The sequence below is a fragment of the Pomacea canaliculata genome, linkage group LG3 (assembly GCF_003073045.1).
Source record: "Pomacea canaliculata isolate SZHN2017 linkage group LG3, ASM307304v1, whole genome shotgun sequence".
NCBI classification, from domain to species: Eukaryota; Metazoa; Mollusca; class Gastropoda; order Architaenioglossa; family Ampullariidae; genus Pomacea; species Pomacea canaliculata.
The window spans coordinates 29,056,706-29,073,651 of record NC_037592.1 but is presented as its reverse complement, the minus strand read 5'-3'; the positions used below and the strand labels follow the sequence as shown (position 1 = coordinate 29,073,651).

At 35.7% G+C, this 16,946-nt stretch overlaps 1 protein-coding gene across 2 annotated transcripts; it reads left to right on the top strand.

Annotated features, from left to right (window-relative positions):
- The first annotated feature begins 1,072 nt into the window (after positions 1 to 1,072).
- LOC112558619 (SWI/SNF-related matrix-associated actin-dependent regulator of chromatin subfamily A member 5-like) lies at positions 1,073 to 16,910 on the top strand. Of its 2 annotated transcripts, none has more exons than XM_025229171.1 (23): positions 1,073 to 1,253; positions 1,772 to 1,861; positions 2,640 to 2,818; positions 3,808 to 3,908; positions 4,152 to 4,252; positions 4,435 to 4,614; positions 6,389 to 6,544; positions 6,854 to 6,985; positions 7,261 to 7,335; positions 7,719 to 7,828; positions 9,808 to 9,944; positions 10,135 to 10,224; positions 11,164 to 11,285; positions 12,108 to 12,260; positions 12,803 to 12,935; positions 13,126 to 13,274; positions 13,595 to 13,942; positions 14,136 to 14,261; positions 14,767 to 14,883; positions 14,995 to 15,129; positions 15,470 to 15,682; positions 15,821 to 15,940; positions 16,329 to 16,910. In XM_025229171.1, exons 1-23 carry the CDS (start codon positions 1,203 to 1,205, stop codon positions 16,392 to 16,394), a joined length of 3,084 nt encoding a protein of 1,027 aa, XP_025084956.1. In that variant the 5' UTR covers positions 1,073 to 1,202; the 3' UTR covers positions 16,395 to 16,910. The 2 variants fall into 2 exon arrangements, with proteins under 2 accessions (XP_025084956.1, XP_025084955.1); XM_025229170.1 differs by having other exon boundaries at positions 3,757 to 3,908.
- Positions 16,911 to 16,946: the final 36 nt, after the last annotated feature.

Below are 16,946 nucleotides of genomic sequence, written 5' to 3'. Positions count from 1 at the left end.
TAGATGTGTTAAAATCAGCTTGCAGCTGGTGTAAAATGTAAGAGCATGAATCTGTATCCCCGTGGTATGAGTGAAAGGACTTGCTTGCATGGGTTTTTATTTCTTTGGGTCGTAGAGTTGTTATGCTGCAGACCCCTAAAAATCTTAATTTTCGGATCTGTTTATCTGCCCTAACATTGCTTTTGGTCAGACAAAGTCACATGTAACTAATGCTCCTTTGTATGTGTGTACGCATTTATGTGAGTAGGCAAGATTTTTTTTTTGCTGAGCTTTACTATCATGAAGAGGTATGTGCATCACAAAACGTATAAGAGTTGCAAACGAAAATCAACAGACAACGAACTTTTAAAAGATTGCGGCTGCAAAAAACTGCTTTCACAAACAGGAATGTATCTAAAAATATTCAAAAACAAGGAAAATCTTAGGAGTAATTTAATTTTCCCTTAGTCAATCACTGTTTCGTGCCAATAAAAACAGCAACATTGAAAACATTGAATGAATGAACCAATTTCATTAAAGAAAATCATTTCGACATGAATTTGAGCTTGAACAGAGGAAAACAAAGCCAATATCATGTGTGTTCAAGAGTGCTATCGCAGCTGGTATAAAGGACTTGATAAAAGCATTCTTCTTCTTGTTTCCATATACGGCCCGATGGCAGCATTTGGAAAGGATGTAGCCCTTACCGCCCTGTGAGTCTGTGGTCGTAGTAGAAAGCCAATAAACTTGCGGGCAATCTTGACCATCCTTACACAGATCTTTACCTCAAGTGATACGCTAATACTTCACATGTAGTCACAATATAAACGAATAACATGCTATCAAACATAACACAAAAACCCCCACGTTAACAACAATTGCAAGAAACTCGCAAATGCGTCATAAGAAAACATCCGGGTATATTAGCCTCTTCCATATTATTGGAAATATTTCTCAGTCTAATGATATAGATTTGTAACGAATAAGCAAAAAAATTTCAAAGAAAGCATAACAAAATTTAATTAGAATTTTAAAAGTTATGTTCTGTTAATAAAACTTTCTATAGCTAGATTGATTTTTCTATGCCTTTTAGTTAGAGGCTATGGTTAAGAGCCGCCGGTACAAAGCACATTGGATTCCCCCGCCAAGTGCAAGCTATTTTCGCTGTCTACGAATCGAGTGAATTAATATCAAAACTATTCTTGTACATTTGAAAGAATACGATGTCAGATTCAGAACAAGAGAGCTTCGATGACGAGCCTATGGAACAGCCGGTACGTTGATGAGAAAAATTTATTATCTTGGGATTTTGCTTTGTTTTTATTTACCGACACAACAAAAATGGATTCCTTAGTCCTATTATTGTAAACATATTCTAAGTACTGTAGCAGTGTTACACACTAATTCAAGAATCCACACTAAGTCAGTCAGTCAAATATTAGTGAATTTTTATTTATCGATTTATTGATGAACTTCTTCATAAAAATCGTAAAAAATTATTTTGCTAAGAATGAGCAGTCAGTATCTGGCGAAAATGGTTTAGACGAAATGACAGAATTATAGTGAACATAATTTAGAAAAAAAAAATGTCACAGTAGCACTTAAGATTACAGAGATCTTCAAGCAATGTCGACATATGACAGTCATATTCTTTGTCACACCATAAGACGGTATATTAATATAAAAATTGTGTGAGAAAGGAGGGAGCCTGGTCATCAGTAATGTTGCCACCTGAAGTAAGATCTCACCTATATTGTCAGTGAAAACCATACTTAAAACAATTAAATTTCAGCCATACCCAGGGCCATCAGTTCTTCTCAAGTTACCACCTAAATCTGCAGCTGTCAAAGAGGAAGAAAATGTGGATTTTGAAGCAAAGCTGGTTAGTGATTTTTATAACCTTGTAAAATTTTGATGGCATGATCATTGCAGTATTAAAAAGTGCTTTGCCCGCTGCTGATGCTATAATTGTAAGGAAGATTTAATTGCAAAGTAGTGTTAATTAAAAGTTTTGGGGGTACGTTGGCTGTAAAGAATTTTCAGGAGTGTGGGCATAGCATTCTCATAAGTTCAGGATGTTTGTGTATTTTCCATGGATTTCATGCACAAGTTTTTCAAGCATTAAATGTTGTGTAAGATTTTTTAATTGGTAATAGAAATGAGTAATAAAACATGAAATACTTTATAAAAATATCTAGCCAGTTTTTTTGTGCTCGACTTTTTTTTTGTATCTTAAGATTTGGTTAATTTCTTCTTAATTTTCGTGCCAAGAGTGCATCTAGTGTAAAAATTCTGAAATGTATTGCAACAGTATCATTTTCTTAAGTTAATATGACCAATAAAAGTCATGTATAAGCAGCAGACTTTTCTAAAAGTGAAAAAGAGACACGAAGGAGGGAAGACTCAAAACATCTATCAGTCATTGCTGAACATGATCTGTCAAGATGAGACATCATGAGTATAAGTATTTCGTTACTTTGCAGATGCTGCACAGGAATAAACTAAGATTAAGCAATAGATTGAAATTTGACATTAAAATTATAGGTGGAAGCAGAAGCCAGGATTTTGGCTAGTATAGTTTAATGATTAGCTGTCAAGTGTTTGAATTATCTGATACATGATGATACAAAATGCCTTAGTAATAATTACGTCAATTACAGCAACAGGATCGCAGCAATCGTTTCAACTTCCTACTGCAGCAGACAGAGTTATTTGCTCATTTTATGGCAACAGGAGCATCAGCAGGTGGTGGAGGACCCACCAGCCCACTAAAAATGAAGCCTGGAAGACCACGTATAAAAAAGATGGATGAGAAGTCTAAATTAGTGGCTGCTGGAGAGTAAGATGTTGTTTCTGACTGTATTGTAGGATTTTATTTTTCCAGCTGCTGCCATTTATATTTCAAACATGTTTATGCCAGAATTTTTGTTTTTGTGTGTGCCTTAGAGGATAGCTGAAAATCATTAGTGCTGTTTAGAATTTAAAAGCATGAGCCAAATGAACATTTCTGAAGAATGCTTAACTCTCTTGCATTTATGACCTGCAGTCTGTGGCTGCACCTTAGACATACCGTACATTTGTGTACTTAAATTTTTTACTCAAACATTACGGACATAAATCATGGCAGTTCGGGAATAGGAATAATCAGTAATGATGATAGCTGCGGAATTTCTAAACACAACCATCTCAATAAGACCATTAAGGAAGTGTCTTTGACAGGAAGTGTAGAAATTTTCTATCACAACCTTCCTTGCATTATTCAAAAGAGGAAGTGCCAAACTGCAAAGTCAAATGTCCATTAAATAAAATATTATAGTTGGTATTCATCAGTGTAATGTTCATTCATTGCTATTTGATATGTGACCATTTAAATGCTTGGTATAAACTGTTAGAATGATGTAGTCTACATAACCCTGTGTGTAAAAGACTTCTTCAAAATTCTGTTGAGCATATTTCATTTCTTTTGGATTTATCGAAAGGTGCACTTTTTTTTAGGGTGGATTGAGATCGGAGCAGTTCTTTATAGATTTGTTTTGTCTATCTCTTATAGTTCTTGTTAAATATTTTTGTTTGTTCTTTGCATGCCAGGATGGCTAGCTCAATATTGTCCTAGTATCTAAAATGAATTAAAGTACATCACATTTATAATAATCATACAGTTCCTAAACAGATGATCTTGATGTTTATTAATCCCACTGCCCATTTTGAGAGCTAAGTACCTCAGTAAGGTTTTGTTTTGACTTTCTATCCTCTGTCAATGTTTTGTTTACAATCCAGATGTGTACCAAAGCTGACAAATGTATTTGAGTCTGGGTGCTCTGTTTCCAGTCATCGGCACCGACGAACTGAGCAGGAAGAAGATGAAGAACTGCTTTCAGAGAGTCGTAAATCCCGGAATGTCCTCACACGATTTGAGGCCTCCCCTTCGTGTGTGTAAATGATATGTAATTTATTAGAAATGAAAAGGATGCTGATGGTTTTTTGGAGATCATCCATTTGAGAGTATGCCCTTTTTAAATAATATATTTTTTATAACCCTTTAATTATAAATAATCTTCAGCATGAACGAAGCTGCTGCGGTGACATATAAAGGGAGTGTATGTGTTTGGGATAGGGTTAGGTGGGAACATAATGATGGCTGTCCCTTGCAATGAGGCTGTTTAATCTTTCAGATGTGAAAGGAGGAGAGATGCGAGACTATCAGGTTCGTGGTTTGAACTGGATGATTTCACTTTATGAAAATGGTATCAATGGCATCTTGGCTGATGAGATGGTGAGTCTGATAAAAGTATAATTTAGTAGTTAGGTACTTCTAGTATATGGCAAGATTGAAAGGCTGGGTTTTCTGTACTTGCGCATGCTAAGAGTGTTCTTTCTTATTTCAGTTCTTAGAAAACAGATTTCATGGAAAATTTAGTTATTTATAATACCATTTGCTTTCTTTCTGTTCTTTAGGGTTTAGGCAAGACGCTTCAGACTATATCTCTGCTGGGTTACATGAAGCATTACCGTAATATCCCATCTCCACACTTGGTTATTTGTCCTAAATCCACTCTTGCCAACTGGATGGCTGAATTTCAACGCTGGGTGCCCACAATGCGTGCTGTGTGTCTCACTGGTGATGCTGCAGAAAGAGTAAGTACTACTTACATTAAACTGCTTGCAGTATTGTTCACAAAGAATATAAATACAAAACAACTTTTAATAATCCTTTTGAGGAAATTGTCTGCCAGTGTTACTATTATATATTACATCAGACATGATACCTTAAATATGACGTTTAATATAAGCATACATAAATACAAAAAGCCAGAAAGACCGGGCGCTCCAGGACTGGAAGCCAGCATTGTGAGAACATTCACTCAAAGACATGTTCTATCCATGATTTGGTCATATATATATATAGAGTGCCACTCTTTTGAATGCAGATAGCATGCAGTTATGGCTAGGGGAATTCTAAACCTACAACTTCTGTCTGTGTGTCTGTTGTCATATTTCTTCTGGAGTGGATGAGAGTCGTCAGCTAAAATTGCAGTTCGTTGTACAGAAGCTTGTGATGTATTCTGTCCAAGTCATTCTTCCCCCTCCCATTCACTCCTGCGTTTTTAATATTTTTGTTCAGCTTGTCAGTATCCTGTTTTGCTATGCTCAACCCAGCACACTTGGCCAAAAGTCATGGTGGTGCATATTACAGAAGTGTAGAAAGTGCAAAAGTTCTAGGTGTGCATTGTCTTAAACAGTAAAGGTGGTTATTTTCTTATATTTTCTTGTTAATGCTATCAACATGAGTTTTCCAAGTAAGTTTATGATCACTAGTTATACCTAAATATTTGTAACTATCTACTTTTCTTACGACCCCACCTTTTATGAGTATGTCATCAAAAAATCCGCTGTCTTTCCGGAAATCTACAATCATTTATTTTGTTTTCTTGATATTTAAATAATTGTCATCACAGCAAAATGCTATATTTCTGTAGTATGAGTCATTATCGTTAGAAATTAGTCCTGTAAGTCAGGTGTCGACTGCAAATTTAACTATACAGCAGTTTCGTTCCTGTGTCTACACTCCACTGTGTACAGAGCAAACGACAAAAGAGAGAGCACTGTCCCTTGGAAAGCACCAGTATTGATACACAGAATATCTGAAATGACATCACTAAAAATTCTTATAAATTGAGGTCTGTTGGTCAGATTCTAAGATCTACACAGAAGTTCTGGTATCAAGATACACCTAAATTGGTTTTTGAACAAGAAAATGACATTACATTGTATTGCACTGGGGAAGTCAAACAAAAAAGACAAATACAGGTGTTGGGGGTTCTCTAGAAGTGGAAATTTTATTTAAGATATAAAACAGCATCTTCTACACTATGCTTATTTCTAAAGGCAAACTGTAGAGGGCCTAATAAGTCCTGAACCAGGACTAATAAGCATTTGAGTACAAGCTTTTCAAATACTTTAGCAGAGGTTAATGCAGCTGGGCATAAATCATTTAATTCATACTGGGTTTTTCTTCAGCATTGGCACAATGCAGGAAGATTTCCAGCATTAGAGGACAGAACTGTTTAAAAGAGACAAGTTAAAATAATACATAGAATTTTGGCAAGGTTTGTTGCTGGGAAAATCTTATAAATGATAAATGCAAAATTTGTAAAGCGCATACTCACTCTCCTAAGGAGTATGCTCTTAGCGCTTAAGAACAATAATGAAACATGGACAGCATACAAGGGACAGGAAAACAAACAAATAACATATGAACTATAAAAGAATAAAAAACCGTACTAAAAGAAGAATAAAATCAAATACAGAAAACACAAAGAGAAACCATTGTCTTGAGATAATATCTGGAAAATTACTTTGACCTGCAATAACATCTGGCTATTTCTTATCTCCATTTTTCTTATATTAGGCCAATTTCATTCGTGATGTTCTCATGCCTGGAGAGTGGGATGTGTGCATAACATCCTATGAAATGTGTATCAGAGAAAAAACTGTCTTCAAAAAATTCAACTGGCGCTACATTGTCATCGACGAGGCTCACCGCATCAAAAATGAGAAATCTAAGGTTAGACATTTTCTCTGTCGCTGTTACTCAGATATTCACTTCTTATTAGTCAGTGATGTTTCTTTTTTTGACAGGAGATTCAGTTGAAGTAGGTATGTATTTTTGTTTGTTTTTTGTGGGGCGGATGGGTGAAGAAGAGACATTTATTGCAACAATAAAAAAATGTATTGTTGATCAGATTATCCCTTCCTTTTTCAGTCAGCACTTTCATGCATATTTCTTCATTAACTTTACCAGACAATCCAAAGGAAGAAAATTTTAAGTCTCCTTTGAAGTAAAATGAAATAAAATTGTTATAATTTTATTTAGTTATCAGAAATTGTGCGTGAATTCAAGTCCACAAATCGGTTGCTGTTGACGGGGACACCACTCCAGAACAATCTGCACGAGTTATGGGCTTTGCTCAACTTTTTGTTGCCCGATGTCTTCAACTCCTCTGATGTAAGTGAGCCATTGTCATAAAATCTTGGAATAAGTACTATTGAATACTATTGAATATATAAGTTGTAGCATAAATCTGGTTTTTTAGAGACTGTTCATTTTTTGTTTTTTGTTTTTTGAACTGAATATTGAAAGTGAATTGAAAAATACAAGCATGCTAAAAAAAAATTTGAGATTCATAGTTGAAAAATGAAGGCAAGAAAGATTCCACGAAGTAAACTGTTTTAGAAATATGTCTTGATAAGGACCTTTTATATATATTTTTTAATCCTCAGGATTTTGATGGCTGGTTCAACACCCAAAACTGTCTAGGGCAGGATAACAATCAGATGGTGGAGAGATTACATGGGGTAAGATGTCACTCATTATATTGGAATGTTGTGCCTAGAATTGTAGGCATGATGGCAGGGTTAAGCTTTTGAATAAGATAAAAAAACATTGTGTTTTGTGAGTAGTCCTACGGGTTTACATATTCATGTTATTGGTTTTCAAATCTGACGATCTTTGCTATGGATCACAATTTTAATCACACATGCTGCTTGCATGCATTGGAACACACATGAACAAAGAAGTTACTAGTTATTACTTAAGGAAAAAAATTTGAAATCTTCAAAATAGTTTGGCTATCATAATTTGTACAGCTTGTGTTGTCTTCAGTCTAGCAGTGTGGGAGGTATGTAGATTTAAAAAAAAAAAATTAATAAAAATTGTTCTAAATCTATATCTGTTTAAGGTATTGAGGCCATTTCTTTTGAGAAGAATTAAAGCAGACGTGGAAAAGAAACTTCTTCCTAAAAAAGAAACCAAAATTTTTGTTGGACTGAGCAAAATGCAGAGAGAACTGTGAGTACTAACTTTATATATAGTAAAACCTCTTTATTAAGACCTTCCGTTTTACGACCCTCTCTTAGTTATGACTCCAAATTTTTATGGGTGCTGTATAAACGATATTTCTAGTACTACTAACCTCCCTAATCTGACTTATGAGTGACAGCTAATGCTTTGTTATGACTTTTTTCCAAATGTTGCATGTTGAAAAAAAAATTAAGTACATATTAAAATATACTGCTTCTGGCATGCTGTGTACCCTCTATTATGATTTTCTACCTGTACTATGCGTTAAAGTCATTTCAGCCCAAACCACATTGCTCTAGTCATAGCTACCTTATTGCTCCAATACTTAAATTTGAATCCATCCATGCTGAAAGAACAGGAGACAAAAATAGATGCTTTGCAATACACATTCAGAGAACAAATCACACAGTGGTGCATAACACGATTTTCTTTTTTTAAAAAAACCACTTTTTTAATTTGCTTTTGAAAAAAGCCTTTGTTGTTATTCTTTAGTTTGGAGGTTCATATTATTTTATTTTATGTGCAGACATTTGGTTAATGGAAAACAAGTGTTCCTCCTCGGGAAGTCATTAGGCCCGGGCCTGGTTGATTTGACTGTCAGTTTTGGGATGATATGGTTATGGTGGAGTCGATTTGACCCAAGGGGGAGGTTGATTAAACCAGGGCGATATGGTTATCCCACCAATCATTGTTGTCTCTTTACCAGTGCACATCAGCCGATTATCTTTTCCGTCACGTGTCTTTGAAGCTAACATTTTTTGAAGGAATCATACTAAAAATTATTATTAATTCATTTTAAGACCATGTTTTTGTCTGCCACAGTATATGTGTATGGATCGATTGCTCTTACCTGGAGAGTTGGTTCCCCTATAAATCTTCAATACAGCCTAATAATGGCAGAATAAACATGACCAAGTGAAAACCAAAACAACAAAAAAGCCATTATGATATAGTTTCCAAGAGTATTATTTCAACATTTAAATACATGAACTTGAAGTTATAGGTGTTTGAAGTCATGGTTTGTGGAATTAAAGCAGACTGGTTGTTCTTCCTGCTCCGACTCATCATTATGACCCAATGTTTGTGGATTTCAGAGTCTTAATGGGGAGGTTTTAGTGTGCTAGATTGTACACTTATAGCAAAAGCCAGCATTACTATATTTAAGGGTCTGTATGGGTCAGGAAAAACTGAATTGAATAATTGTATTTTTGGACAAATAAGGAGTATTTGTTGATTACTCCTGAAAGTTCCGAAATATCCTTGTGGTATCAGTCCATGGACTGGATGAATGAAGTTTATTGTGGAAAAATTCAGGGAAAAGTCAATATTTTGTTTTTGTCTCAGTAGTATGGACAATGTTATATAATACGACAATAACCTACATACCTTGAAAAAATATATAAAATGCTTAGATTATTATAACTTCTTAAGGGCAAAAATAAATGCAATGAATATTGATCCCAGCAAAAAAAGTCTGTTATGGACAATTTCTCTTCATTTCTTTTAAAATAAACGAGTATGATAGTCAAAAATGTTTATGGGTACACCTTTGTGTGACTCGATCAATGAACGAACATTCAGCATGGTTCTTGCCTCCTTCATGGTAGGAAGGAGTACACGATTTTACACTTTCCGATGTATTTTCAAATGGTTTCAACATGCTGACCGGCTTAAAATATTTTGAGTTGTGGAAGATTTTGGCTAGGCCTGTTCAAGCAATGGAAGTTGAACATGCATTTGATGTTAAAAATTTGAGTGAGGGAGAATTTCAAATAATGGAAGGTTGACTTATATAAGTTTGACTGTACTTTAAAAAATGTAAAATTTGTACCCAAAAAATAAGACATCCCATGAAAATAAATCCTAATGTCTCTTTTGGAGCAAAAATTAGTATAAGACCTGGTCCTATTTTGGGGAAAACATGGTAATACCTAGGCTAACTAAAATTACAAGTTTTTTTTGTCCAGCTACACCAAGGTCCTGATGAAAGATATAGATGTAGTTAACGGTGCTGGGAAGTCTGACAAGATGCGTCTGCTGAACATCCTCATGCAGTTGCGAAAGTGCACTAATCACCCATATCTATTTGATGGTCTTGAGCCAGGTAAATTTTGTGCCTTTACTTTTGTAAAATTGATGAAATTTAGTGTTTTGATCCAAAAATAAGAAAATTGTTGATAATATGGTGATCTATTTGGTGACAAAAAATATTTTTTAAAATAGCATACTTATTCTTTTGTTTTTTCTTTGTCAGTTTGGCATATTGCAGCATTGTTTTGTCATTGTGTTTACAGGTCCACCATACACAACAGATTACCATCTTGTAGAGAATTGTGGAAAGATGGCCATTCTGGACAAACTCCTACCTAGGTTAAAAGAACAAGGTCTGCTTCTGTCCACCTGCATCTATCAAACATTTTTTTTTTCTTTAGAAATGCCAGGCTTTCGTAAAAAGCATAACAGTTCTACATTGGCATTGTTTTTCACCTTGAAGAAATTCATAGAAAGGAACAAATTTGTTGTCACACATCATGCAGGCAGATGCAGGCTGTCAAGTTCCTTGAGGATTTACACTAGTCCAGACAAAGCACCAGAAAAGGGATGACAGCTCATCCTTCTTTCATCAGTACTTTTGTTCGAACATAACATTAGATAGAAACATCATGTAGTATTGATGTATTTGATTCTCTTAGACTTTCATTTGTTAACATTTTTACTGCTTGTAATTGGTTTGCTTTCTATTGATTTTACTGTAATTGTCATGTTGTCTGCCATTACTTTAGATCTAATTCTTGCTGGTCGTTTTCTGTTTTCTAAAACTTAGCCTCACTTTAGATTCTCCTCTAGCATCTATTATCTATTGTTGTGTTTGTCTTGCTTTATATTTTTGAAATCTCTCTGAATTTTATTTTTATAGTAGTTCTTAATTTTTCCAAATCTCATTTCACTAACATTTTCACGTGACTATACAGTTTGTCTACACGACTTCTCAGTAAGGGTTGTTGAATCCCCATGCTACCCTTAAACTTCCTGGCTGTTTAGTTGACATTTTGAGAAAAATTTCTCTTTACTATGATTTTGTGAATACTGACACCCCATCGAGACAACGGATTTGAATCTGTTGATACTGTGCTGGTCGTCATAAACAGGAAAATAATGGATACTAATCCTTTCATTTTAATGAAGCTTGGCTACCATAGACCATGACTACTATTCTCGTATTTTTCTTGACATAGAAGGCATTTAAAAATAATGTCTCAGGAGAATAGGTATGTATAAGCTGCTAGGTAAGGCCAACCCAGATATTTTACATATTGTTCCAGGATCAAGAGTGTTGATATTCAGCCAGATGACCCGCATGTTGGATATACTGGAAGACTATTGCTACTGGCGAATGTATGAATATTGCAGACTGGATGGCTCAACACCCCATGAAGATCGACAGGTCAGTATAGGAGATAGTTACAGCAACACAATGCTAATTGGTACTTAAAATCTTTACTTTTCCATCCAAACTGTTATATTTTTAGCATGGAGGTAGGCATATACAGTTTTGTATGCTAAATTAAGTGAAAATTCAGCTGTGCATTTCAGGTATCACTTAAAATAGACGTGACATGACCTTATGTCACACTTTGTTTTTATTACTCTAGCATAATGATGGCAACAGGATACATGTGTATGGAACCTTTGGGATAGATCATGTTCAATTTCTTCTATATAGCAAGTACCAGTTCTCTCAGTCATACTGATGACTAAAGGAAATCATTTTGAAAAAATTAAATTTTATAGATTTTGACCTTGAATTACTGAAGTTTTAATTGCAAAGTGAATTAAAGTTGACTTTCATATGATCTGCATGGGTGAGCAGTTTAAGACTGTACTTCTTAAGTCTTTGATGTAGCAGATTTAAGATTATTATAATTTGGGCAGGTGACACTTTCAGATTTGACATCTGCAAGCTAAAGTTGATAAAATTGTCTTTAAACATAACAGTGAAACGTTTTAAAAAACCTCTGAAAATTAAGAAGCTTTTGTCTGACGTGACTCAAAATTATTCAGATAATTTGAGAACAAATTGTCAGTGTTAGTAGGAAGCAACTACTAACATTACATTGTATACATTACAACCAGTAAAGCATGTTGGTGTAATAATCTCATTCTGCTTATGCACAAAAGTGATACAACTACATTACTTGTAGAAAAGAAGTACAAAACTCTTTCAAATACAGATTAATTTTTATTTGCTATTTGCTTTATCTAACAGAAATCCATTTCCGAGTTTAATGCTCCTGACAGTTCCAAGTTCATCTTCATGCTTTCGACTAGAGCAGGTGGTCTAGGTATCAACCTGGCTACAGCCGACATTGTGATTTTGTATGATTCAGATTGGAACCCCCAGGTGGATCTTCAAGCCATGGTATGTACAGAACTGTCACCTTCATTACATCTGTTGACAATTTAAGGATTGTTATGTGCAAGGTTTTTTCCCCCTCAATAGGAAATTAGTAATTGTGTGCTTATAGACAAGACCATTTTTAACTGGTAGCTACTTCTGAGGGTGTCCAGTCACTTAATCCCCAGACACTTCATCCCCTAGACTTTTAATCCCCAGACACTTCATCCCCGACACTTCATCCCCGACACTCAAGAACAATTTTCATATCATATTGTTGAAGAACATTAAATTTACTAGCTTATATAAACTTTAACTAATGTTGTAGATGTTCAAATGACGTTGAAGTTAATAGCATGATTTGAATTTCAATTACATTTTTCGCTGACTTCATAATTTTTATAGTTAAGGATTTAGTTTAGGGATTAAGTGTCTGGGGATGAACTGTCTGGGGATTAAAAGTCTCGGGGATGAAGTGTCGGGGATGAAGTGTCTGGGGATTAAGTGACTGGGAACCACTTCTGAGACCTAGTTTTTTTAATATAGAATTTTCATTTTTATTTCAGGACAGGGCTCATCGCATAGGACAGAAAAAGCAGGTGTGTGTCTTCCGTTTCATCACAGAAAATACTGTTGAGGAGCGCATTGTGGAGCGAGCAGAGATGAAGCTACGTCTTGACAATGTCGTCATCCAGCAAGGTAAGCATCTGTAAGTGTATGAAAGAGAAAGCTAAGATACACAGTTTTCTTTATAATTTACTGTAGTATGCACATAAAAGATTGTCTTGAGAATAAATACCACTACTGCTGCAAACAGTCTATAAACTTGGTTTAAGGTGATGAGGTTGAAGGGTTAAAAATTTGGTCTAAAGTAATGGTGATATTTCAGGCCGTCTGGTGGATCAGAACACAAATAAACTAGGCAAGGATGAAGTGCTGAATATGATTCGCCATGGAGCAAGTCATGTCTTTGCTTCAAAGGAAAGCGAGATAACGGATGAAGATATTGAAACAATTATTGTAAAGGGTGAACAGAAGGTAGGAAAGTGTTTTTAGCATCCAGTCTTCTTGAGACGTTGCAAGTGTAATGCAAAGTATAGAGTTAGCTATATTAGGAAGATTACATATATAATAGGAAGTTACTGTTATTTAAAATAGATAAGATTAGCACTTATAAGAAAATCATTTTTGTTGACGTTGCTGCGTGCTATATGGTGTCTTTTTTCAAAGCATCAAATGAATCAGGTTTAAGATTTTTGTCTCTTGCTAACGAGCGTGCTTAAGGCTATGAATATCTGAATGAAGCTTTGGTATCCTTTCAGAAACCAGCAGTATTGATGACTCTTTTCTTTTTGTAGACGGATGAATTGAAGAAGAAACTTGATGATATGGGGGAGAGTAGCTTGCGCACTTTTACCATGGATACTCCTGATTCAGTTTACCAGTTTGAAGGAGAAGACTACCGTGAGAAGCACAAACTGGGTACGCTGGGTGGCTGGATTGAACCTCCTAAGCGAGAGCGCAAGGCCAATTACGCTGTTGATGCATATTTTAGAGAGGCGCTGCGAGTGAGTGAGCCGAAAGCTCCCAAAGCTCCTAGACCTCCTAAGCAGCCTAACATACAGGATTTTCAGTTCTACCCTCCTCGCCTGTTTGAGCTTCTTGACAAGGAGATTTATTACTATCGCAAATCTATTGGGTACAGGGTGAGTAGTTTTGTTGTCATAGAGCTATCCTTTGCAAGAGATACAGTAACTTAATGGTGTGTTATCACCAGAAGAAATACTATTTGCTTTTGTTCTTTTTCTCTTTCTATTTTTCTATTTGTGTGAGAGAGAGAGAGCTTGAAATATTTTAAAAGCATTCATTAATTTTTAAAAAAAGTAAATTTTGTTACAGGTTCCCAAAAATCCAGATTTAGGAGCAGACGCCGATCGTGTCAGAAAAGAGGAACAGGCTCGCATTGATGAATCTGAGCCGTTAACAGAAGAAGAAATAGCAGAGAAAGATGAACTTCTTAAGGAGGTGGGAAGCAATAAAACAGTCATTTCAAATTCCCCCCCTACCTTTTTTTTAGAGCGGTCCGGTGGCGCCACGGTTAGCGCCTGTCACCAATACAGTGAAGGCTGACTGCCCAGAGTTCATTTCTCGTCTCGGGCTAGCTGTTCTTTCTCTGCACGTGGCATCTGTTTACAGGGCTGGCTGCCTTGCCGTAATATAGCTTTAGTTGTTGGCACGGCGTAAAACACCAATCCCTCCCCCCTTTTTTTTTAACGAATAGCAAGTAACACTGGGCACATTAAAACTGTGCTAAAGCACTACTATGCAAGCAAATGAAGTAAAGATGTTTTTTGCTTGGGCAGAATTTAAAATTGTCCTGAACTGCAAGCTTCCTACTTATGGCTGGAAGTATGCATGAACATTCCTAAATGTTATGTTTATTTTGGGAGTTTTTCCATTAAAAAAATATTTAAACCACAAGTGATGATCGTTTCCTAAAACTTTGACCAAAAGTCTTTATAAATGGCAGGGATTTACCAATTGGACCAAGCGAGATTTTCAGCAGTTTATCAAAGCCAATGAGAAATTTGGCCGTGATGACATCGAGTCCATAGCCCGAGAGGTTGAAGGAAAAACACCAGAGGAGGTAAAGATTTCTTTCAAAAAGGAATATATAGTGATGGCCTTTTATCACATGAAGTGCAGAGTGGATATTTCTATAACCATTAGAATGACATATGGTTATGTTGTGTTCTAGGTAATGCAGTATTCCACTGTATTCTGGGACCGATGCAATGAACTTCAAGATATTGAGAGGATTATGGCACAGATTGAACGCGGTGAAGCAAGAATTCAACGACGCATCAGCATAAAAAAGGCTTTGGACGCAAAAGTAATGTGTGAACATTACAATAAATAAAGAAATGAAATTTTCTATAAGTCTTGAGGCTTTGAATTGCTAATCAGCAACTTTTTATACAAGGCAACACAATCATTTTTGAACAAGCACAAAGATTTCATGCTCTACGCTGTATGAAATATTACCTATTGGAGTTAAACATATTTTATGAATACGTTTGAGTTCTAGCCGTCATGATTTTTGTTATTTTGGCAGTAGAGTAAATTTTTTTTTTACACATGGGTTATTGTGTTAAAAGTTTATAGTTTTTTCCCCAATTGCTTTTTTGGTCTTCGTTTATACACATAAAAGATGTACAACAAATTTGTTACAGATGGCACGGTACAGAGCTCCCTTCCACCAGTTGCGAATCCAGTATGGGACCAACAAAGGAAAGAACTACACTGAGGAGGAGGATAGGTTCCTAGTTTGCATGCTGCACAAATTAGGCTTTGATAAGGAGAATGTATATGATGAATTGCGGCAGGCTGTCCGGCAGGCACCACAGTTCCGGTTTGACTGGTTTATCAAGTCCCGAACTGCAATGGTATGTACCCTTTTAAAAGTGTATGAATTTTAAACGTTTGTGGTTTTTTTTTAAAGGTTACTTCAAGGATCCTTAAGGTGCCTTTACCACATTGAATTTGCGTAAAAGTTAAAATGACTTTTGGTTTTGTATGAGCAGGAGCTTCAGCGACGCTGTAATACTCTTATAACACTTATTGAGCGGGAGAACATGGAACTAGAGGAACGTGAAAAGGCTGAGCGCAAGAAGCGTGGTGGGCCCAAGTCCGGGACGCCTAAGGTGTGTTGCATAACGCCAATAATCTTTCAAGTGATTAAAAATTATCTCCATTATAAGCTTTTAAGAAATGTAAACATGTTAAAGACTTTAGCATTTGATGTGTTTAAAAAACATTAAAAGTGAACAGATTTTAGGAAAGAGTTAAGTCTATTCTTGTAGCTTATGTTCTGTATCTGCATGTCGGCTACCATCCCAGATTCAATATATAATGGTTTCCTAACTGTGCGGTATCATGGGTATCATGGCAAGAAGAATTTGCCATTTTAAACAAGTTTTTTTACTCATCAGTTAAATATTGCTATCTGAAATCTGCAAGACTAAAATTTGTGCTTGGTAACGAAAAAAAGGTTCATCAAAATTTATCAGTCCCTATTTTTCATTTTTGCAGAGTGGTCAGAAGCGAAAGGCGGATGGTACGCCTGACAACCGTGGTCGGCCGAAGAAGAAAAAGTGAAATAGTGATGCATTGACTTATGCGTTTGAGATGGTGGTTTTGGAGGGATTCTGTTACGGAAAGACATTTGACAGATGAGAAAAAACAGGCCTTTTCCTTTCTCCCAGTGGTTCTTTGTGATGAAAACACATTTCCACAGTCCCCATTCGTGGATACAGGAGAACACCAACAATCTTGGACCATTTTGATCAGAGGATTACCAGGAATCATACTCTCATACTTTTGGTATTCATTGTGACATTCTCTTAATTCAGGTTTTGTTTTAATGATCTGAAATAATTTGATCATGTTTAACCTCTGGACCAGCGAACTCGGTGGCATAGAATGGAGAAAATGTGATTGGAAGTAAAGGTTTGTGCATGTGCAAGATGCAGAATAAGAGAAATTATTTTAAGCTGGTTTCAGTGGTCTGTAAAAAGGTGATTTGTATGTTAGTTTACAATTTTCACTCCTTTTTTCCAGTGTTCTCAGAATGTCAGTGTATGTATATTTCAATTAAAATAGCTTTGAAAATCAGCATGTCTTGGCCTCATTTATTATTCTTGTTGATTT

What these genes read in the sequence shown, in the direction of transcription:
- LOC112558619 (XM_025229170.1), top strand. Translation starts at nt 1,203, where the DNA reads ATGTCAGATTCAGAACAAGAGAGCTTCGATGACGAGCCTATGGAACAG. An exon ending in ACCTAGGTTAAAAGAACAAG is followed by an intron (nt 10,225 to 11,163) that starts GTCTGCTTCTGT and finishes ATATTGTTCCAG; the next exon opens with GATCAAGAGTGTTGATATTC. An exon ending in AAGATGAACTTCTTAAGGAG is followed by an intron (nt 14,262 to 14,766) that starts GTGGGAAGCAAT and finishes TATAAATGGCAG; the next exon opens with GGATTTACCAATTGGACCAA.